Raw genomic sequence first — 23,441 nt, 5'->3', positions numbered from 1 at the left:
AGACCGCCATGTAACGGTTTAGAAACATTTATAGGATGTTTAATGGACTTTAACACGTATGATGTCTACTTGTTGGATTTTTTTTCTATAAAGATAATTTTAATTTTAATTATGATATGGATAAAAAAAGGAGAAAGGAACGGAGGGTCATCCAACAGTCGGTACTTGCATGCGTGCACATGCCGCAAGGAGGTGGGGATGGTGGGAGGTTTTGGTTTGGTAAAATAGATATAGTGATATACTTTATTAGAGTATCACGTATTGACTTGGATGTATTTATAGGGTGTCGCGTAGCAGCTCGAGAGTGTTTATAGAAAGTTTAATAAATTTTTAGTAGTCTCTTCGTCGTAAAATATAAGTGATTTTAAAATAGTAGGATGTGTTTTATCCGTTCAAAATATCTTATATTTTAAGACAGAGAATATATAAATAGATAGACAGGAAGACAGATAGATAGATAGTTGTATGATCTCCAGCGAAAAGTTAACCAAAAATGCATCCGATTGCAATTGCCTGACCAGTGGGACACTGGGACTTAGCAAACCACAAACCACAGTTAAACAACGACCTGTGCAGTTCTGTTTAACCAAGCCAAGCCAGCTGCCAGTATCCCTATCACACCAGCCACCGGCTAGTGGGCCCCATGACATGAGTAAGAGGAATATGGGCCCCACCTGTCAGAGAGTGGCAGAGAGATTAGCTCTGTTCGTGCAGATTTCTCAGCTCACCTTTGGACCCGGGCTATCCTTTGAACTGGCTATGCGGCTTTCCTTCGCCCTTACCCTGTCTCTCTGCCTGCATGCATGCAGCCTCAGCAGCGAGTGATGCATGCACAAGCATAGCACAGCAACCTGCCATCTTCTCCTTTAAATACGTCATCGCTTAATTTCCAAGGCTTCCGTTTTCTCCTAAACATAACTGCGTAGCAGGCAGATCTCGTCGGCATCTTGTTCCAGTTTGACAGTTACAGTACAGATCGACGTGTAGAATAACTGGGAGAAGGAAGAAGACGATGGCGACTATGAAGTTGGGCTCCAAGCCGGAAATCTTTGTTCTGGAAGGCCTCACATGGTTATCCTGAATTCCTCGTTTCTTTCTGTTGTGTTAATTTTCTGTATGTTGAATTTATTTTTTTTCTAGTTCAGAATTCTCTTAAAGGATCTCTATCATATGTTGAGTTTAAGAGATCTGATAGTTGATGTTCATTTACTAACCATATCAGTAATCAGTATGTCAACTAGTGCTTTAAAACCATGGGCACTTCTGTGACAGATTGTATGGAGATGCGTAGGTTCTCAAACAATGTAAAACACAATCAAATTAATTTCTTCACCGTAACGTAACAACAGATTGAGTTTCACGCATGAACTATGTCATTCCCAACCTCTGATCCATGTTGTTCACTGGCAAATCGGCTGGAAATCTTTCATGGCACAGTATGTTCATCTGTTTGATATAACACATTCACGTCGCAAACTCCCATGCACGCACATAGGTCGATTCAGATTATCCCTCATTGCTAATCTATACACGTCAATTCCAAACGCTTACATTCTGTTTGATATAACACATTCACGTCCTAAACTCCCATGCACATACTAGGTCGATTCAGATTATCCCTCATTGCTAATCTATACACGTCAATTCCAAATACATGCTTAATCTTAATCTTGTCAATCGCCAGGAGATGCATGACGGAGCTGGAGAGTGATGTCGTCGTGGAAGTAGGAGAAATGTCATTTTACCTCCACAAGGTTAGCGCAATTATTCTCTAAACTAATCACCGTGAATTAAAATATCTTGAATTGCATTGAGCTGGCCTGGTCGAGCTGACGTGTAGCAGTTCCCCCTGCTGAGCCGGAGCGGTGTGCTGCAGCGGATGATCAGCGAGTACCAAGCGCCGCAGGAGGACGGCGGCGGCGGCGGAGGCATGTGCACGCTGCAGCTGGACGACATCCCGGGGGGCGCCAAGGCGTTCGAGCTGGCGGCGAGGTTCTGCTACGACGTCAAGATCGAGCTCAACGCGCACAACGTGGTGTGCCTCCGGTGCGCCGCCGAGTACCTGCGGATGACCGACGACTACGCCGAGGGCAACCTCATCACGCAGGCGGAGTCCTTCCTCGCCGACGTGCTCGCCAACTGGAAGGACTCCATCAAGGCGCTCGAGACATGCGAGGGCGTGCTCCCCACCGCCGAGGACCTCCACATCGTCTCCCGCTGCATCACCGCGCTCGCCTCCAAGGCCTGCGCCTCCGACGCCGCCGCCGCCGCCTCCGCCTCCGCCGTGGCCGTGGCCGCCAAGAATGCCAGCTACGACGCGCTGTGGAATGGCATCGGCTCGGGGGGCACGCCACGGGGCGGGGGCGGGGGCGGCGCAGCGGGCGCGGCGGCGGGGTGCTCCGGGATGGACTGGTGGTACGAGGACGTGTCGTTCCTGAGCCTGCCCATGTTCAAGCGACTGATCCAGGCGATGGAGGGGAAGGGGATGCGCCCCGAGAGCATCGCCGGCGCGATCATGTTCTACGCGGGGCGGTTCCTGCCCGGGCTGAAGCGGAACACCAGCTTCAGCAACGCCAGCTTCGGCGGCGACTGCGGCGCCGGCAGCCGCAGCATCACGCCGCGCGCCGCCAACGTGTCGGCGCCGTCGGAGGGCGACCAGAGGTACTTCCTGGAGGAGATCGTGGCGCTGCTGCCGGCGAAGAAGGGCGTCGCCTCCACCAGGTTCCTGCTCGGGATGCTCCGCACGGCGATGCTCCTCCACGCCAGCCCGCTGTGCCGGGAGAACCTGGAACGGCGGATCGGCGCGCAGCTGGAGGACGCCTGCCTCGACGACCTGCTCGTCCCAAACCTCGGCTACACCGTCGAGACGCTCTACGACATCGACTGCGTGCAGAGGATACTGGACTACTTCATGTCGTCCACGGACGGGCTCGGGACCGGGTACACGTCGCCGGCGGTGGTGGAGGAGGGCAGCCAGCTTGGGGCGCCCCATGCCGGGAGCCCCTCGTCGCTGTCGCCGATCACCATGGTTGCCAAGCTCATGGACGGGTACCTTGCCGAGGTGGCGCCCGACACCAACCTCAAGCTGCCCAAGTTCCAGGCGCTCGCCGCCGTCGTACCCGACTACGCGCGCCCCGTCGACGACGGCATCTACCGCGCCATGGACATATACCTCAAGGTGATCACACACGTCGTTCTATCTAGCTAGCTGCATTGCATTTCGATTTCATCTCGTGATCAACACACGTACGATGATGATACGGCGTCCATGCATGCAGTCGCACCCGTGGCTGTCGGAGTCGGAGAGGGAGCAGCTGTGCAGGCTGATGAACTGCCAGAAGCTGTCGCTGGAGGCGTGCACGCACGCGGCGCAGAACGAGCGCCTGCCGCTGCGGGTGGTGGTGCAGGTGCTCTTCTTCGAGCAGCTCCGCCTCCGCACGTCCATCGCAGGCTGGTTCTTCGTGTCCGGCAACGCGGCGGCGGGCGGCGACGGCGCTCCGCAGCCGCACCCGGGGGGCAGCGCCATCGTGCCTAAGGGCGCGGCGGCGGCCGGGCAGTCCGACGCCGACGCGGAGGCCGACGAGGGGAAGGGGAAGGAGCTCCCCGCCGAGGCCATCACCGACGTGAAGGCGAGGGTGTCGGAGCTGGAGAAGGAGTGCATGAGCATGAAGCAGGAGATCCGGCGGCTGGGGAAGCCGAGGAGGTCGTGGAGCCTCCTCACCAGGAAGTGCGGGTTCGGGACCAAGGTGCAGCAAGCGCAGCCCACCATGAGCGGCAAATGAGAGGCGCCTCACGCCCTGCCTGCTTCCTGCCTAACCCAAGTATGAAATCAGTACAAGTACTAATCCCTTCAATTTTGATCCTATAGTCTCTGAGCTTTGCTGTACCGAGCTAGTTAATGAAATGCAATAAGATGCTTATGTTTCATAGGATAATAAGCTAGTTTTAGGCCTTGAACAGAGTCCTTCAATATGTACTGTCATTTCTGATGTATTTCAGGGATTTATTCTTAATATTTATATATTAACAAAGAAGAAAAATAGTTAGTAAACCAAACTGTTTCCTGCCACAAAGAATCAATACGGCCCTAGGAACCATTGTGATCATGCAGGATTTCAAAAGGAAAACATTAACTATAGGCACATCTGAACCTAGGTAAAAAGCTCTGAGGTATCCATAAAAGGCCCCAGTGAACATATATTACATTAAGGCAGGAAAATCCTTTAGCTATATGCTGCTGTAAAATGGAATAACTTAGATACGAACAACATAGGTGTAGGGATGTACAAGGCGCCACCATAGAACGACACATCCTATTCTCTCCCGTCCATCGAAGCAGCTCTATCAAAAGGCCGATCTCATAGCACCACGAGCTGCCTCACGTTTCATCTCAGCAGCCTTCCCACTTCCACGGAAATACATGTATACTTGCTGCATTTCAAACGGCCAAGTTCAGAATGACATCTCCCAGGAGAAAATGAAGACAGCATTGCAGCGGAAATTTTATTGCAACAAGAACAAAATCTTAGGGGACAGCACATTCTAGTTGGGAGTGGAGACATCAATGCAAATAGAAATGTATATATTCTGAAGGCACAGCATGACGCATGATGATGAACGGCAGAATGAAGGAGTGTTGCTGAACAGACACCAAGGTGTTACTATTTGGCTTTGGCTAAGATCAAATTTTATAAAACTCACCTGGATGACAACAACGCTGAGTAGTGATTCAAGGCAGAACAGTCCAAATCCAATGAAGTAAAATATCTGTCGAAAGAAAGTGTGAACAATGTTGATGACTTAATCAATTGTATGAGACATGCCAATCAAATAAATTAAGCAAAGCATCACGAACTCCCAGAGTCCCAGTGCGGCAGTGCTTACTCACTGAGGCAAAAGGTCTGTTAAAAAAATGCAAATAGGGTCCTCCCAAGATACTAACCCTGATATCTCAAATTAACTTGAATCTAGAAGAAAAACATTAAGTAAACAGTGAGACTTACCCCCACAATAGCATTGTTTCCTATGACATCAATAGCCGGCAAAATCCCACTGTGGCAAAAAAAAAAAGGGAGAGGCAATTAGAGAAGTGGTATTTATAAATTGAAGTAGAGAAAATGGACAGCCTGCAAGTTGAATTGCTACAAGTTTGTAACAATTTAGAGCATCAATAGCAGTGATCCAGGTATTACCCTAACAATTAACACCATCACCTAATAACTATGCAAATGCCACGTAAAAGCAACCTAGAACTGTTGCACAGGTACCTCTATGAGCCAAATACTAATATATATGCTAAAACTGAAGAATAACAAAGTCTCAAAGCACTTTTAAGTCATAGCCACTAAGACACTATCCAGTGCTCCAATGTTGCTGCTTAAATAAAATGTATGTTTACTTAAATAAAATAACAGAACACTTACGCCAGAGACTTTCCTTTGAAAGGAAATGGGGGAGCCACAGCAGACCAGATGCAGAACAGTATATGGATCTGAAAGGGGGCAAACACTGTTAGCACTGCATGGAATATCTGCAATTTTGCAACCAATAGTGTGGCAAACCATTAATCTTATACTAGATCATTTTAACCTTACAGTTACCAGAAGGTAAGGGTCTTACCAAGTAAAACAGGAAAAACCATCCAAACTTCAAAGCACTCTCAGTCCTGCAACATACATTGTAACAATACACTATGTCAAATATAAGAAGAAATAGTGTGCAGAAATAACAAAAACACAAGTATATTCACAACCTCATCGCATTGTAAAGGGGGCGATACCATAACACATAGGCTCCAGGTACACCAGATATAAAGTAGATAATGGCTAGCAACCAGATCATAACACCTATTGAATTGAACCGCAGGATTAGTTTGAAGTGTCAGTGCAGATGGCAGCTGATCCATAAGATAAATATATAGTAAGGTACTCAGTCAGCCATACCTGCCCCTTTAATCCATGCTGCTGTAGTTGCAATTATGTTCCAGAAAAGACATGCCGCCAATCCTGCATGACATCAAAGTTTGCACAATAAGAAGCAGCTTTGTAGAGCAATGCTACACCAACATGCAAATAGGTACTAGCTCTCACAACCAAAATTCAGTCCACTAAATAGTGCTTCTTTTTACAAGATGCCAAGTATTGTTAGCGTTGCTTTGAACATCTTTTTACAGAAAGACATTTAGCCCAGCTACAAAACAGGGTAGACACCACATGCTTATGCTTATTAGGCTTACATAATTACTGCACCAAGAAGATAATAACTATTTTTCTCAAAAGACACAGGTTGCAACTTCTATTTTTTAAAAAAAGAATCTCTTAATTGGATATATAAGTCAAGATTAGAGAAGTTCATTGATATCAAAATGTCTCAAAGTAGGCACGTTTTTCTCATGTCACTACTCACTTCTGGCATTGACTCAGCAGAAATTCATTGATTGGACAGTAAATGTAGTGATTCAGGCAGTATTTTATTCACAATGTTTAAGCAAAAGGATATAAAGAATTGTGGTTCCACCAGGTATTTTAGTTCTTGTGACAGCTTTCCCAACAAGAGGGAACAAAAGGAGAGTTAAAACTTAAAACTAAAACTAACACTTACCCAACAATGAAGAAAATGCAAGGTATTGCATCCTTTGTAGGTGGATTGGTATCTCATTTGAAATGTCATGATGAATAATAGGGAAGAAGGGTGGCCAGTTTTTCTCTTCAATGACAATCCCAGCTGAAAAATAAAAGAAAGAGTTGAAAGGCAGAAGCAACAACTAAAATGGAAAATAGATTGCAACAGAACAAACATAAGCACAAAATTAACAAGAATAGCCTTTTCAAGAAAGACGAACACAATGTACTCCCTCCGTCCCAAAAAACACGAATCTAGGACTGGATGTGACACATTCTAGTACAACGAATCTGGATAGAGATATGTCTAGATTCGTAGTACTAGGATCATAGGATGTGAAACATCCAGTACTAGGTTGGTTTTTTATGCGACAGAGGGAGTAATATAGCATAAACAGGAGCATTTCTAAATTGTACAACAAGGGATACTTGCCTACAAATCTCATTATATTGCAAAGTGTAACTTAAGTCTCAGGCTCTAAATCTAAAATTACCTATAGTTTTCTAGTCAACTTCCTAATTAACCAATCGACACAAATATCATGAACAACTGTTTCCTATCTTCGAATATTTTTTGTTAGAAACACAAAAACAAAAAGATTACACATACTCAGCTGCGAGAAAAAAATATACCTCTGGATGCAGCTTCTTCTCTTCTTCTCAATTCCTGTGTATCAGGGAATCACAAAAAATCAGGTGGTGTATTTAAAGAAAATACAAGAGCATGCTTGTACGCAAATCTAGGGTGTTTTAACCTCCAATCATGTGAAACTTGTTGGATCAAATTTTTACTCTATGAGTAAAACTCAGCACACTCACAGATTCAGCATTCTATACACGTAATTCTCATGCGCAATATTTTATGAAAAGAGGAGATATCTAGATGAAATCATTTGATAATGTTAGTTTGCATTAGCACGCTGGTATCCTTCTGTTTATCTAAAAAAACAGCCATCCTTCTTTTCAAAGTGCTATAATTGAGTGTATAGATATCCATGTTTTGTTCATCATTTCAAACCAATTGTGCAATGTCAATGATTCAATTAATGGTTAGATCAGCGAGGTCTATTGGGTGCCGGATCTTTGTGTCAAATCCATGCCAGCTAAATATCTTTCACATTGCATAATGGTTACTAGTTCAATACTCAATACTAACACAATATATAGGTGCTTCCCAATACATCATAGGAAAAAGGTTAGGAATTAGGACTTTGGCCAGGGGAAGTTGACAACTTGATTCATTAGAATAGTTTTTTACTTCATCAAACATTGGTTAAAAATCACATTGCTCATGAAAAGATCAATTGAAAATTCCAAGTTTCAAGCATAACTACAGAAGGCACATACGCTTTCCCGTTTGTTTAGCTCAGCCTCCTTTGCCTGCAGTTCTTTCTCCTTTTTCTTCATGTCCTGAATTACATACGAACATACTCAATGCATAAGCAACCAACCACAAATACAGCAACAAAAGAATATATGGTATCAAACATCCAAACCAAGGAATAGTGAAACCATTATTACTAGATTAATTGTGTTCTTCAGCCTTTTAAAGAGATAAGATAACAAAAAATGAAGCATGCAACTGTTGTTACACACTAACAGAGTAATAATATCAGAGTGAAAGAGCTAAGTACAGTATGATTTTCTCACGCTGAGGTACAGAACATAACTTGTAAATATAGTAGCACGTAGTATTACCGCTCAATGGAAATACAAGTACCTTGGTTGAATCAAGAGGTATGTCCACTGTGGCACCACGATCATTATAGAACCCAGGTTCGTGAGGAAGAGGTGGCATCCGAGAGTTGGAAGCTGGAGGTACACTTCCACCCTGCAGAACAGGGTACATTTAAAAATGAAACAAACAGATAGTTGAAGGAGGCTGCTAAAATTAGAATATTCAGCCAACTCTGTTATCCCTTTTTACGCCTATTGGCCGAAAGCTCAAAATTTGACAGTTTAGAGATCCTAGATGGAGCATGTGAACGCATACGCACAATTCACATGATTATGGACTCGCTGACACGTGCATATCCAGCAAACTGAGAGTAAACTGACTGCAGGCTTACGACACTAAATGTTTATACTGGCAGAGACAATCTTCAATCTCCTAATGTTATAGACGATCTGAACCAAACAAGTGTGAACTGCCCCATTTTACGGATATTTTCCAATAATTCTAAGAGTAGAACGACCATTTTCACAAGTTATACACATCGATTGCACCACATATTCCCTCGTAAAACCAGAAACATAACGTCCCAACACAACCTAAGAGCCAATTTTCAATCCGAGCATCATTTCTCCTATGAAAATGTATAACAATACAAGGGGAAAAGTTGCCACGCCTCGCGATCAGCTAGCAAATAGACAAGCAAAAAAGGCCGTATTCGCGCCATCCAAGTCCAACCCCCTAACAGCGGATCCTAAATCACTAACCCTAGCGCCAACAACTCAGGCTGATCCAAAGCACCCCACATGGCGTGCCGCGTGCAGGACCAGACGAAGCGGCCACGGCCAGAAAACCAGCACAACACATGCCAATCCGGGACGCAGCTCGACTACCCCATCCACACAGGCGCGAGGACAAGCTTCTCCATGCCTAGATGAAGCAAGGAGGAGGCGCGATTGCGACGCGGAGGGGGGGTTTAGCCCCCCGACCCAGCTACAGCCTAACCCAGCAGCTCACCGCGAAGGGGTTGACGTCGTCCTCGTCGAAGGGGTTCCGGTCGTACCTCCCCGCCATAGCTCCCCTCCACCCCAACTCCTCCTCCTCCTCCGGAAGCGGCCGCGTCGGTGGTTTCTCTCTCCGGCGAGGGAAGGGGAACGCGCGTGACGGTGGCGACCAACTGCTCCGGCCTCCGGGCTTCCGCTTTTACGTAACCTAGTGGGTTTGGAATTTGGGATTTGTTCAGGAGGGGCTTATTTTAGTGGTACTTCCTGTCTCCGCTGGTGCTAATCTCTGACCTGTGGGATTCTTCGCGTACTTGCTCACCGGCCGACAGGTGGGGCCAGGTGACCGGTGGGCGGTTGAGACTTGAGAGTTGAGACTAGTCGGCCGGCAAAGAGGAACGAACGGGGTGGTGGTACTGCACAAATGCAACAAGATTGTCAGCGTTTGTGTTAGTACCTGCAAGTACGTTCTTAATTTGGAGCTGAAATTTGTCCCTCATGATAGTAGTATTAGCGAAGGGGATCTGATTTAATTCACAGTTAGTACGATCGGCGGGTTTTGATTGACCTGACAAACCTGTCACCACCCTAAGTTTAAAGAATTGGAAGTTTCTAAATGGAACACAAATTTGTCCTGACGTACCCGCTTAGTAACTGAGCAAAACCATCGCCAGACAGAATTGGTAAAAAAAAAATACAGACGAGTGTTTTCTTAAGAACGAAGGAAACAGGGCTTAGGAAATAATCAAATGATGACAAGATAGTCATCAGCACCCAGCTGGTTTGAATTTGAAGTCAAACGGGGAATGGGTAATGCGTTCAAACCGTGCCAAACTCTGTCTTCAAAACTTCAACCACTTCGTTGATGGTGAATTGAATTATCACCAGATTCCAGATTACACGGGCAACAGTTTCATTACATGAAAGAAGAGAATGAATCACCACGTTGAACTGACATCAACCATTTTTGAACTTGCTTCTCCCTCATCCGGGGCTGTCCATGTAACAAATGTTAATTACAGATTATGCACAGCCAAGCTCACATGTACAACAGGGGACTACGCCGAATCAAAAGCCAAGTCAAAACACAATTACACAGCTCAATTGCAAAGCTATGGCAACAAGCTACAAAAACTGTATGGCGCTGGCGCGTTTTTTGCCAAAAAGAATGATGTCTAGTTATCTACTCTCACTGTGTTGTACTAGTATGAATGAACCTCCCCGCTTGTTTCAGATCACCACCAAGTCTTGCAAAGACAGGTTCAGTTCTTGGGCAAGTTGTGCTGATTGACCACCCCGCCTGCACCAGCAAAATATGAAACCATCACAGAATGTCAGGAAAGGTAGCTCCAACAAATGACGTGGGTAGCAACAAAAATAAACAACATGGTGCACACGAACAACTGTCAGCAAGCTTAAGAAAACAATAGTCTGATAAAGTAAAGGATAAAGCATCTCATACAGGGAGGGGAAGGAAAGGAATTACATAATCAACGGGTGTAGAACTTGCTGAATCTTTTGCAAATGGTTAAAACACCGACTGCAACGTTGCAACCTGTGACATCAACGAAGTCAGCAACAGTCCAGTTCATCTTGGCATAGGCAGAGCAATAGGTTATAGGATGCTACAAACACTGCAGTTCTTTAAAACAATGGTTCCTAACTGAAGTGCAGGGACAGAACCCACTTGTCACCTCACATCCAGTGTCTCTTTGCAATTTGCAGGTTTTGCGGCGTCCTTTAAATAGCATTCCCTTGAATAACATTAATGCACGTACCTCTGCTCAGCCTGAATATCAACTCCAACTGCTGAATGAGCTGACAATGTTGAACGAATTACTGGTCCAAAGATCTTTATAAGATCCAACAACAATTCCAAAGAAACAATGGCATGCCTACAAATTGAAATTAAAGGCAAAGTAACCATAAGACAAAGTTACTACTAAACCAAACATTTTCTAATGTAAGATGCCAATATCTCCATGGTTTTGTAAAGAAAATAGATCCATGACCTTGCTTGCAATAGAATGAACAGACTAACAAGAGGATAGACAATTCAATTTAACAGCAGCATCTTGTGTCTACATGTGTGCACAGAGCATGTGCGCTTAAGTTACTATGTATCACTTGGTCCAGTCAGACAAGAACCAACATGCAATGGAATAGAGACATCCAATATATCACCTTTCAGCCTTGCTGGTCAGTAACCCCGCAAGAACAGGCAGAAAGCTTAAGAAAATGTCTAGGTTGAAGAGATCAAGTTTCCCCTTCAGAGTACTAACAACATCAGCTTGAACCTGTAAAAAAAAGGGTCAAACCATTAGCAGCTCAAAAATATGAAGTACATGTACATCCAAGAATATCGCACGGCATCTTGAGAATACTTACAGCATTGTCGGGCAACTTTGCCACTGCAGCAATCGCTCCTTTGATACCATTTTGGTCAAAGACATGACGCATCATCTGAAGACAGTTAACATTAATATCATATGCTGATGGAGTGATGGCTATGATATATGCAACTTTTACTAGTTTTCAAATGCTTTCCTCACTGACTATTCCCCACTCTCCACTTGTAGGATAATTAGTAGATGGTGGGAAAAGTGCATGCCAATGCATAATTTACATACAAGTGTAGATCACTCTTATCTTATATCAGGCTATCAGAAATAATGGATTCAAAGCTAGCTGATTAATTTTAGGGTGTTGCGGGATTGATCAACAATCTTCACTAGAGCTGACTTCACCTTCAATTTATAGGTGTGTCCACACCAATTGTCTTTAAGAAAATGCCAATAAATCATTTAACGCAAGTATCAAAGAAAAAGGTAATGTTCAATTCTAAGTTGTCTAATTGTACTCAATAGACTAACAACGATAAGCCATTTTCCCTGTACTGAATAGCCTAAAGAACACAGAAGAGCTTCATCATATGTATAATCTATCATGCAATGGCATGCAAGATTGGTTCCCTGTTTATTGGATACAAAAGGTCAAGGAAGGAATTCTATGGTGCACATGAGCTGGTAACAAACAGAAGTCCGCAAGTAAAAAGATCAGAGACAGGACACACCTCTAACTTTGTCAGCCGAGATTTTACGGCATTTATAAATTCATCATGGTTCTGCATCAAATTGATTGGAATCATCGCCTCATCAATTGTTGACAAGTCCTTCTCATATGCCTGACTTGGTTCTGCCTGTCCATTACAACCATTGCAAAATATAATGATTTGAGTACCGAAAAAATTCGTAAATGCTAGAGAGCATGAACAAATAAAAATGGAGCAAAGGTAAAGTCATATTTTTCTAGCCCATATTCTGATTTTATTTCTGAAAATACTCCAATCTCCCAGAAGTACTTAAGTCCACAAAACATTACATTATGATTTATGACAATCTGGTTTCTAACAATACTTTATCCCTTCTACTTCTATCTCCAGATAGAATGTACTTCGCAGTAAGGGGAAAAACGAATACAGAAATTTACATTGTATAATATGCAAGAATGAGTATGTATGACATGTCCCAGAAAGATAAATTGGTTTAAGAAAATTGTTTGAGATTATCACCAAGGACTTTAGGAAAATAGTAAGTACAGTTCTTAAACATTCATGCATTCATGAATGCACCAACCAACCAGATAATAAGGTCAAATTGCTTTGAAATTAATTGGGCTTAAAATTATGGGTACATACTGAAAAGGAGGAAGGACCATCAGATCTCACTGCACGGTCACCACAAGAACCAGTTGGTGGTGAGCACTCAACATTAGTAGCCTCTCTCTTTTCCCATCTCTCAACAAGAGACTTTGTTTTTCCTAATGGCACAGCAACTGCAAAAGGAGTTAAAAGTACCATTAAAGAACTAATTTTAGCACAAGTAGATACCGAGACAATCTCTTAACGTACACACACCTCCTCTGACATATTTGACCTTGGTTGTTTCTGTAGTTGAACATGGTGACTCAGAGGCTGTAGCAGGAAAGAGTTTCATCGTCAATTTGCCAAAATGAACAGAACTGCAGAGTGCAAACTTAGAATGTAGGAAAGGATCTCTAAGACTTACTATCATTTGACTGAAGTTGATGCTCCAACGACACTGTTCTGTCCAATTTTTCTGTCATTTGTGTATTATCACCTTTATCCATACTATCAACTTTATCCACATTATCATATTCTTCTTTCTTGTAATATGGAGTTAGTCCAAAAGAGAATTTTAAGCCAGAGAAACCCTCAGAGCAAACATCAGGATCAGTTAGCATGGATTTTGTTGAGTTAACACTATCACCCACAAAACTATTAACTGAAAGTTTCCTTGAATGAACAGGAGCATGGAAATCATCTGCAACTGCAGCTCTCCCTCTGATTCCTCCACTAATGCTGCCTGCTGTTTTGTCCTCTAAAATGTCTCTAGGCATAACGACAGGCACAGAAACAGTCTGTGGTGTAGTGTAAATATCTTTTACAGATACTGACTCAGCAAGATGGCCTTTTTTAACAGTTGAAGAATTATTAGCTGTTCCCGTACGGGATGCTAGCGAGGCATCCCTCTGTGCAAAATTGCGCTCCACTGTTTTTCTATTTGTGTATGGACTATCAGCAGCTTTCATGCGCCTCATTGGAGTAGAGCTCTGAATAGATGATTTGAAAGAAGAATCAGGTCTTCGAGGAGTTGCACCACTCTTATCTCTCTTGGTTTTATCCATACTTGCTGGAGTCAAATTTGAGCCACGAATTCCACTTTCAGCTACTACCAGAAAGAGAGAGAGAGAGAGAGAGAGAGAGAGAGAGAGAGAGAGAGAGAGAGAGAGAGAGAGAGAGAGAGAGCATCAGTGTGAAGTATCGAAGTAAAGGTACTTCAATACATTATACATAATGAGAGACAAATGGGTGTTTGAAGCAGTACCAGTTCCTGTTTCCTTGACCTTGTACAGATTTTTTGGATGTGTCGTTGCTAGAGCAGGAATGGACTTGGCAGTGGTATCAATCGTTTTCGAAGGATTGTCGTCTAAAGAATGTACCAGCTCAGCAAAGAAATTTGCTTTGGGCAAAACACCAAGAGCATAGGGCCCAATGAGCTGGATGAAAGATATTGATTAGACCATAGAAGAAATACATCCTATGAGACAAAAAGTAAAACTCACCGATATATCAGCAACCCAAACACCAACTCGGCATTCGTGGTAGGAGCATCCCAAGAGTTTTCCTTCATAAATACTAAGGTCAGCCAAATTGCTCCATCCCATGTCAACAACATCATGACATCTTACTGGCTCCCAAGAGAATACCTAACAAAGTGCTCATATAGTTGAACAGGGACCAAAATATTGTACATCAACAACCCACATAACAAAATCAGATTTACCTTTAGGCTTTGGTCTAACCCACAGAATAGGGTTTTTCCATCTGGGTGAAAGACCGTAGAGCGAACACCAGTAGCCTGGAAGAGAAGAATGTAAAGAATATCATAACAGAAAGATGCATTTACCCGTCATGCATGTTTGAATACAGGAACAACAGGGAACAGGGTAAGAAAGTTTAAACTAGATGTAAGAGCATCCATTAAAAATCTCTAAAAGAACCAACCCATTGAAAAATGTGGCAAGGGAGGTCATAAACCATTTTTAAGGATTGGAAACAAAATTTATCCCTAGCACACCTTTCGTGAAGTTACAGTGGTGCTAAATAGAAAGGAGACAATGGATGTAAAACATGGGCACCAACGAAATCAAATGCATGCGTACAAAATAATGATTGTTATAATTTGTCTCTATGGTTTACCAAAATATTGTGTTAAACATACGCAACAATTAGCCTGGTATTACAAAAATGTGTAAAGCAAGTACCTCGGGTCCAGCAGAACCAATCAATTCAAAAGTTTCAAGATCCCAAAACTTAACTGTTCGATCAGCTGAGCCTGGAAAATATTAATGAATTCAATGAGTATACCCTTAAACTTCTTAAAACTTCACTTACTGCACATAGAAAAGCAATAACACATTATATTTATTTAGATCATATATCCTGTGTATTCTCAAAAAATCATAGTATCATACTAAACCAGAAACAATTTGGTATAACAAACTTCAGCATTAGCTTTATCAATGATTATACTGCAAAGAAAATAAAGATGCTGTCTCCAAAAGTCTCTGTTTTACAAATAACTGCCAAACGAGTAGGTACCTGTTGCAAGCAAAAATTCTTGCGGATGAAAATCAATACACCGGATATGCCCACTATGGAACTTGAAGTCATGTAGAAGCTTTCCAGCTGTCAAGTCCCACACTTTTACAATATTATCTTCTCCGCCGGTGACAACCCATCGTCCATCAGGTGTAAATCTGATTGTTCTAATTGCTCCTCTGTGACCCTTATATGTGTGAATGCATCCTTTTTTCTTTATATCCCAGATCTTAAGATCTGTATCTGAAGAACCAGATGCAAAAAACTCGCCAAATGGATGGAATTCAACAGAGGTGCAACTTGATCTGTGCCCAGTAAGAGACCGCACAACTGCATATCAAGACAAAACATTAATAACATATCTAGCTTACTAAATTACTAAGAAGCACAGTTGTTATGATCTATGGGAACACTATTAAGTTATGCTTTCAATGGTTATCCACATTAGCCAAGCACACTTCTTTTATCCAAATACAGAAGCGTAGAGCATAGACATTTTGACAAAGATTTGTGACTTTCCTAAAATCGCAGCCACTGAAAATCAGAAAAAGAACCTAATACAGCGGATACCAAGCATTTGTATCAAAATATAAAATAAGTTTGGACTAACAACTAACAAGTACATTGATAGTACCACTATCACGGAATGTAATGGCTATGTTTTCTATAATTGTTTAGAAATGAACAGACAGTTACAACAAAGCAAAAGGCAAGTCATTAAGGTAGCACAATTTCTAGGACTTATAAAGCAATAAGCCACCAACCACACCCATGGTTCAAGGCGCTAGGCACTAGAGGGTTAGCAGGGCTGACGCCTAGCTAGCAGGTGCCTAGGACAAACTAACTAGTAAAACCCAAGAAATTAGCAAACATATCTCTACTATTATAAAAATTGAAGATGTTTTTTACCGGTATTTTGGTACGTCATATGTATTTGAGTCGGTTTTTAAGTTCGTTCGCTTTTGGAAATACATATCCGTGTATGAGTCGGATTTTAAGTTTGTTTGCTTTTGGAAATACAAAAGAAGTCGTATAAGAAATTTCTTTTAAAAAAACTTGCATGCTAACTTTCGATGGAAGTCGGACTCCTAATTGCAGCTCACGATTTACTAAAAATAAGCCATATAACAATAATAAAATTAAAATAGCATTCACTCGTTGCAACACACAGGCATTTTTTCTAGTTACATAAAAGTTGGATAATATAACACTAAAATAGCCACCTAATGCACCGCACCACCTAGTGCCTAATTGCGGTTGCTACACGGTGCCTAGCGCTGATTTTAGAACACTGACCACACCTTTAGCCTCTTCCAAGTCCCAGAGCTTGATGGAACCATTTGAAGAACCAGCAAGCACAAGCACCTCTGCTGTATCAAACTCAACAGCCTCAACTGAGCCAGTGTGGCCTGATAAGCTCTGCACAAACAATAAGCCAGAAACACGGCATGAGTCAAATTCAACATAACCAATAGAAGTGTCCATCACTGTGATAGGGGCACAAACCAGAAGTGGTGTCTGTTTGCCAATGGCCCACAGGTTAACCTTGCGGTCGCTGCCGCCAGTGATAAACACACGGCTTGACTTCTTGCCGATAGACAAGGACCTCACTTCAGCATCATGTGCGACAAATTCCTCTAATTTGGGTTTCCATGTTAAGGAGTTATAAACTTGAGCAATGCATGCTTCCAAAAAGTAGCCAGTAACAGCTTCCACAGCTATGATTTGTAGTCAACTAAAAAAGGTGAATAACTGATCAAACCGTATCAATACATAGCTGTTTTTTTCCCGGATGAACTTCACAATTTAGTTATAGTTGCTTCGGAAGCAAATTAGACTTGGTGATTCGGAATTGGTGCATTGCTAACCTAAACTGGGCACTAAAGGAAACTATTTGCTGAACCTGTTGAAACATTTAGTGGTAGTTCAGTTCCTTCTTGAAATCAGAAACGACTTCAACCTTGGCGCAGATTGCCAAGAAAGAAAAAGGTGGCGAAAATTTTCTCGAGACCACCACTGTCGCTCCAAGAAACTACCCACAACAACACAAGACTAGAATTTGAGGGAGGGGAAATAATACTCCCCCTCAACCGCTCGAGCAAATGCCTACCCAGATTGCTCCGGCAAACCACGATTCCTTCCTCCTCCGAGCCAAATCGGATCAAGAACCGGGCAAACAGAAGGGCAACCCAACGACGCAGTAGCAGCAAAAAAAAAAAAAAGGATACGGAGCCTGTAGCCGCGCTTCTCGGGGTCCATCCTCCCGTCTCTCCGCCCCTGCTCCGAGCCGCTGGGGCAGGCCGACGCGCTGGCAGCGGAGTCGTCGTGTCGCCGTCGACGACGAGAGGGGGGAGAGGGTTCGGGATCCGAGTACTTGGTATTCTGAGCAGGAGAAGGGAAGGGAGCGGGGGCGAGAGAGATGACAGCCGCGTCGCCTTCCTTTTTCCTCTTCCTCTCTCTCTCTCTCTCTCGCAGCAAGCAGTGAAAACGAGAGGTGTGGAGCGGCGTGGGTAGGTGGGTGGGGGGAGTGCTGTGCCGGAGTGAGAGAGTGGAGTTTTTGTCGCCTCCCTTTGCTTCGCTTTTGTTCTCGTTTCTTTTCTTTTGTACCAGAGCTGGCTAAAGTAAGGTTCTCTTCTCTCGCGTTCCTTGAGAATGAAATAAAGGAAAGTCCCCACATGAATCTGGACCTTTCTCTTTTTTTCTACATTTTGATACTACTAGTAGTTCGTAGTAGAATGGAATTTTTGGTACACAGGCCATTTTGCAATATATATAGGTTTTGCAATGAATACTCGCTATGGCTTTGAGAAGAAAGTTAGCAGCCTCACCAGCACTCCAACAGTTGTAAGGTGGTGTTTGAATACAGAAACTTAACTTTAGTCTATATATTTAGACACTAATTTAAAGTATTAAATATAAACTACTTATAAAACTAATTATATAAATAACAGCTAAATTGCGAGATAAATTTTTTAAGCCTAATTAATCCATAATTAGAGAATATTTACTGTAGCATCACATAGCCTAATCATGTATTAATTAGGTTCAATAGATTCGTCTCGCGAATTAGTCCAAGATTATGGATGGGTTTTATTAATAGTCTACATTTAATATTTATAATTAGTATCCAAACATCCGATGTGATAGGGACTTAAAAGTTTTAGTCCCATCTAAACAGGGTATAAGATGATTAGCAAGAGTCAGGAGGTATGTGGTAGATGTAAACCATTAGTATCACATTGAGTATATGGGATATGACAAATAGAGAATATGTTGAAAAGAAGCTTACCCAATACCCATCTTTACAAGAGATTTAGGGCGTTTTTTTTTGGGGGGAGGGGTGGAGAGTTGGGAGTACGATTCACTACCAAATAAATATGCATGGCACGAAGTGGTGAAGATAAAACCATACTTCAATAGTTGGAGGACACAACCGTTAACCTAGAGAGTCGGCTAGCAATCATCAAAGTAGTCCTTCCTACATCGGTTTCTCCCTCTTTTTTTCTCTCGGGGGAAATTGATATGTGTTAGGCTACTTTGAAAAGAAAAACTTCTCATACATATCATAATCTCGCATATACCCTCAAACAACCTTACGTATAGTTTATATAAAAGCCCACCATACTATTATAGCAGGATCTAATGGTTGCTTCTCATATTTATATTTATAGTCCAAAAAAGACAAAAACATGTTAGAAGAGAAAAGAAAAATATATCTTTCATGCATGAGTAAATACAAGATGATGTGTTTTGTAAACAATCTAGACATATGCTCAGACCATCTTAAAATACTTGCATGAGTACACTCAAAGCATACACCTAGTAGAAATTAAAATAATGATGAGTAGTAATTTTACAGTAGGGTAACTTGGGCTTCATTCGTTCCTGGAGATCCGGGAGATTGAGAGAGAAAAACATCTCGTTTTCTACGCGCGCGCTTCCCAAACTACTAAACAGTGTGTTTTTTGCAAAAAAAATTTTCTATAGAAAAGTTGGTTTAAAAAAATCATATTAATCTATTTTTGAAATTTAAAATAGTTAATACGCAATTAATCATGAGCTAATGACTCACCTCGTTTTGCGTATATTCCCAATCTCCTCAATCACTTTCTCCTCAAACTCATCCTTGGTATAGGGTGTGTTTGCAAGAGCAAGTTCCCAACACTCTCCTCTCGTTTTCCGCGTGCACGCTTTTCAAACTGCTAAACGATGTGTTTTTTGAAAAAAGTTTCTATACAAAAGTTGTTTTAAAAAATCATATTGAGCCATTTTTGAAAAAAAAACCAGTACTTAATTAATCACGTGTTAATTGACCGCTCTGTTTTCCGTGGATAAGAGTTGGGTTCCCAACACCCACCCCAAACACAGCCATAAGCACGGACCAAAATAAGCGAAAGCACATATATGATGGTGTGAATGGGCACTTGCATCCCTCCTTGATAACGGAAACATCACAACAGTTGGTATTCGGTACTCCCAACCCACCACCCTTAATCTCCATAAATACGGTGTTACTCGAGAGTTGGCATGAGCTGGCCCATAGATGCCACCGCAACCGGTATGAACAGTGGCAGTGTGCAAACACCATAAAACCTCAGCTTGGCCTACCGGCCGCCGCCCGCCCCATGGACAGGGCCTACGACAAGCACAAATTGATTACTCTATCCGACTTGTTTGGTAGGACGAGGAGTCAATGTGCCGTCCGGTGGGAGGTCGCTCGCGTTCGCGGGCATCATCAGGCAGCGAAAAAAACGACTTTCCCGATCCCAAATCCTCCTTTCCCCTTCCGTCTTCAGGCGAGCCCACACGAGCATCACGCCGCGGTGCGCTGCAAGCCTGCAACGGAATAATGCAAAGCGAAGGGAAGCGGACGCGCGCCGCGTACGGGCCGCGGGGCGTGGCACGGCACGATTTCTCGAAAGAGGCGTGCGAGGCAGCGAGGCGCGACGTTGCGGGCGAAGTTTACAGCAGGCTGCAGCGACACGAGCCGGCCCGGCGCCGCGGTGCATTGGCACGCGGGCACATGACGTGCCGGTATCTTGTGCGGGGGAGGTGGGCCGCGCGCGCGGGGGGGTGGGGTGTGTGTGGGGGTGGTGGTGGTGTCCCGAGCACCCCGAGCGTGGGGGCGTGGGGGAAGAGGTGCTTCCAGCCTTCCACCGCGGCATGTGGCGCGGACGCCGCTGGCTCCAAGGCCGACAGATGGCCGTGGCGCACACGTGGGGAATCAGCACAGATGACAGTGATTGTGCTTTGGGGGGACGTTCTTAATTGGAGCCTAATGACAGCTTTCGTCTTAAAAATCTCTCTGGGTTGATGACTTGATGGCTCTGTTTTCTGTCAGATCAATGGATCATCAACTGGATCCAAATGCCAAACTCCAGTCTCAGAAAGACAAGGGGAACATGTCCAATCTCGATTTCTCGAAAGAACACGTGTTCAGATAGTTGAAACATATGCTCGTGTTCCTTCAATCCCGCGGTCTAGTACAATTCATGGGCCTAATTGGGCCTTAAAGTTGATGGACCGGACTTTGTGTTCAAGTTTGTGGACCAGCCCGAAGAACGCCGAGCAACACAGAAAGGAATAAGTTCACATTAACTCCCTTAACTAGAGGGCGAATCTAACTCATATTCCTAAACCACAATACCGGATATCTCGACCCCCAACTATTAAAACTGGTACAATTTAACTTCCTGATTGGTTTTGAAGAGCGGTTTCGCTGGCGTGACGCCTACGGTGGCGGTATTGACCCAATCTTACTTTCACGTGAGGTTGACATGGCGCTTACGTAGCATTATAGTTTTAAAAATATGTGTGCGACCCAATTGCATTAACACAAAAAAAGGTGGGCCCCACTAACATGTGGGCCCACATGTTAGCCTCTCTCTGTTCCCTTCCCTTATTCCTCCTCATCCCTCTCTCTCTCTCTTTCTATCAGCGCACTCTTCCCCCTCGGCCATTGAAGGGCGGCATCAGGTGAGAGGACAGGCGATGGCGCCCTGTGTCAACAAGCAGTGGCGCGTCGTCGTGCAGGCGGAGCCACGCCCCTACCACCTGGATGTCGTTGCCATCGCTCCGGCCGTCGCGGAGTTTCGGTGCGCCAGCTTCTACCGCCTCAGAGCATGTGGTAGCAACTTGGCTTCGGCGTTGATGATGCCCACACCTTCATCGCCAATTCGCCCATCCCCACCACCCGCGCCCTCCTCCACCTCACTATGCCTCCCCCTCTGACTCCACCTCCTCCGCCACCGCTCATCTCATCCATCCCCCGCCGCTGATCCCCACCGTTGTCCCACTGCCATATGCCACCGCCGCCGCTCATCTCATCCGTCCCCCACCGCTGATCCCCACCGTCATGCCCACCGCCTCTCCGACCGTCGTGGAGTTCCGGCACACCGGCTTCTCCTGCCTCGGAGCATGCGGCAGTGGCTTGGCGTCGACGTCGACGACGCCCGCACCTCCGCGGCCCACTCCCATCTTCCCGTCGCCCATCCCCACCACCCGCGCCCTCCTCCACCTCACTCTGCCTCCCCCTCCGACTCTGCCTCCTCTTCCGCCACTCATCTCATTCATCCCCCACCGCTACCGTCAAGTGCGACGACGGCATGTCACTCTCTACCGAGAAAGAGAAAGAGAGGAAGGAAGAAGAAATAGATGGAGGCATACATGTGGGGCCCACATGTCAGCGGGCTCCATAATTTTTTTGTGTGTGAATGACAAATGAGTCCTACATACATGTTTTTAACTCTAATGCCGCCTAAGCGCCACATCAACGTTATAGACCATGTCAGCACTGCCATGTGGACGCCACGTCAACGAAACCACCGTCCAAAACCAGCGAGGGAGTCAAATTGCACCGGTTTTGTGGGCCGCGATATCCGGTATTGCAGTTCAAGGATACAAATCAGATTCGGACACCAGTTAAGGGAGTCAAAGTGAACTTATTCCACACAAAAAAAAATCAGCTCAGACTGCTAGACCTTGGGCGAATGGGCCAATAAGGCAATAACACACTTTCCAAGCAACACAGACATCGCAAAGAGTCCCCAGTTCCCGCACAACACAGGAGCTGCCTGCTAAATACTACCTCTGTCCCAAAATAAGTGCAGCCGTGAAAATTCATATCCAATGTTTGACCATCCGTCTTATTTGAAAAATTTATGAAAAAATTAAAAAAAGTTAGTCACTCATAAAGTATTATTTATGTTTTATCATCTAATAATAATAAATGTACTAATCATTAAAAAATTTTGCGGAAAATTGGTAGTGTCAGGATTAGAGCCGGACTCCCAATCTTCTGGAAATCGATTTGCGACAAATGTATTTTTTTCAGAAGTTACCAGTAAGATTCTACGACAAAAAAAAACGCGTCTTTACCCTTAAAAAGATCCGAACTAATCAAACACTCATTTTGCAAGGATTGATAGATCCGAACTAATCAAACACTCATTTGCAAGGATTGGAGTATCTTTCTGTGATTTGATTGCTGAGGTAGAGGTAGACTTAAGGGGTGTTTGGGAGACAGGGCTAAACTTTAGCTCCTCTCTCAAAACCATAAGTCCCTAGGAGTTTAGCCCCTCTCTTCTATATACCTCCTTACGCAAGGCACCCAAGAAGGAGGAAGAGAAGAAATCGGTGGAGTAGCTCGGGAGGGTGGAGAGATGGGGAGAGGAAGAGGATAAATCAGTGGAGTAAGCTCTCTCAGTCTCTCTTGCTCCTGTAATCCTGTCCGGAGAGGCGGAGAGGCGGACGACAATGTGCTCTGGTTATGTGGGCTTGTTTACAACTGGGCCAGCGTGGGAGAAACGGAGGCCTTTAACGTAGCAGCGCGGATCTTATGGCATCTGAAATTTGCCACGTTGCTTTCTGTTCAAAGACAGACAGAACTCAGTACAAGTGTTGAGGGAGAAATGGTCGCCGCCTGATACAGATGTTCTGAAACTCAACATTGATGGAGCTTTCCG

At 44.1% G+C, this 23,441-nt stretch overlaps 3 protein-coding genes across 6 annotated transcripts; 1 reads left to right on the top strand and 2 right to left on the bottom strand.

Annotated features, from left to right (window-relative positions):
- The first annotated feature begins 913 nt into the window (after positions 1 to 913).
- On the top strand, positions 914 to 3,897 carry LOC127760508 (BTB/POZ domain-containing protein At5g03250-like). Of its 3 annotated transcripts, none has more exons than XM_052284782.1 (4): positions 914 to 1,071; positions 1,685 to 1,754; positions 1,844 to 3,178; positions 3,279 to 3,897. In XM_052284782.1, the coding sequence occupies exons 1-4, from the start codon at positions 1,013 to 1,015 to the stop codon at positions 3,780 to 3,782; spliced, it is 1,968 nt and encodes a 655-aa protein (XP_052140742.1). In that variant the 5' UTR covers positions 914 to 1,012; the 3' UTR covers positions 3,783 to 3,897. The 3 variants fall into 3 exon arrangements, with proteins under 3 accessions (XP_052140742.1, XP_052140740.1, XP_052140739.1); XM_052284780.1 differs by having other exon boundaries at positions 1,841 to 3,178; XM_052284779.1 differs by lacking the exon at positions 914 to 1,071 and having other exon boundaries at positions 1,478 to 1,754.
- Positions 3,898 to 4,002: 105 nt separating this feature from the next.
- Positions 4,003 to 9,538, bottom strand: LOC127760509 (secretory carrier-associated membrane protein 2). The gene is made up of 12 exons (XM_052284783.1): positions 9,310 to 9,538; positions 8,341 to 8,451; positions 7,968 to 8,030; positions 7,254 to 7,287; positions 6,601 to 6,723; positions 5,943 to 6,005; positions 5,753 to 5,846; positions 5,620 to 5,665; positions 5,424 to 5,491; positions 5,004 to 5,052; positions 4,702 to 4,767; positions 4,003 to 4,431 (listed from the first exon to the last, which is right to left on the bottom strand). The coding sequence occupies exons 1-12, from the start codon at positions 9,364 to 9,366 to the stop codon at positions 4,345 to 4,347; spliced, it is 861 nt and encodes a 286-aa protein (XP_052140743.1). The 5' UTR covers positions 9,367 to 9,538; the 3' UTR covers positions 4,003 to 4,344.
- Positions 9,539 to 10,227: 689 nt separating this feature from the next.
- LOC127760507 (katanin p80 WD40 repeat-containing subunit B1 homolog KTN80.2-like) lies at positions 10,228 to 18,043 on the bottom strand. Of its 2 annotated transcripts, none has more exons than XM_052284777.1 (17): positions 17,706 to 18,043; positions 16,984 to 17,114; positions 16,779 to 16,896; positions 15,478 to 15,807; positions 15,141 to 15,211; positions 14,660 to 14,734; positions 14,439 to 14,582; positions 14,201 to 14,372; positions 13,361 to 14,044; positions 13,210 to 13,266; positions 12,991 to 13,127; positions 12,367 to 12,492; positions 11,682 to 11,756; positions 11,478 to 11,590; positions 11,072 to 11,188; positions 10,780 to 10,848; positions 10,228 to 10,593 (listed from the first exon to the last, which is right to left on the bottom strand). In XM_052284777.1, exons 1-17 carry the CDS (start codon positions 17,734 to 17,736, stop codon positions 10,524 to 10,526), a joined length of 2,520 nt encoding a protein of 839 aa, XP_052140737.1. In that variant the 5' UTR covers positions 17,737 to 18,043; the 3' UTR covers positions 10,228 to 10,523. The 2 variants fall into 2 exon arrangements, with proteins under 2 accessions (XP_052140737.1, XP_052140738.1); XM_052284778.1 differs by having other exon boundaries at positions 13,361 to 14,041.
- Between the last annotated feature and the right edge of the window lie 5,398 nt (positions 18,044 to 23,441).

Source organism: Oryza glaberrima, chromosome 1, assembly GCF_000147395.1.
Source record: "Oryza glaberrima chromosome 1, OglaRS2, whole genome shotgun sequence".
Classification (NCBI taxonomy): domain Eukaryota; kingdom Viridiplantae; phylum Streptophyta; class Magnoliopsida; order Poales; family Poaceae; genus Oryza; species Oryza glaberrima.
The sequence above is the reverse complement of the archived record's forward strand: the minus strand, read 5'-3'. Positions and strand labels throughout refer to the sequence as shown.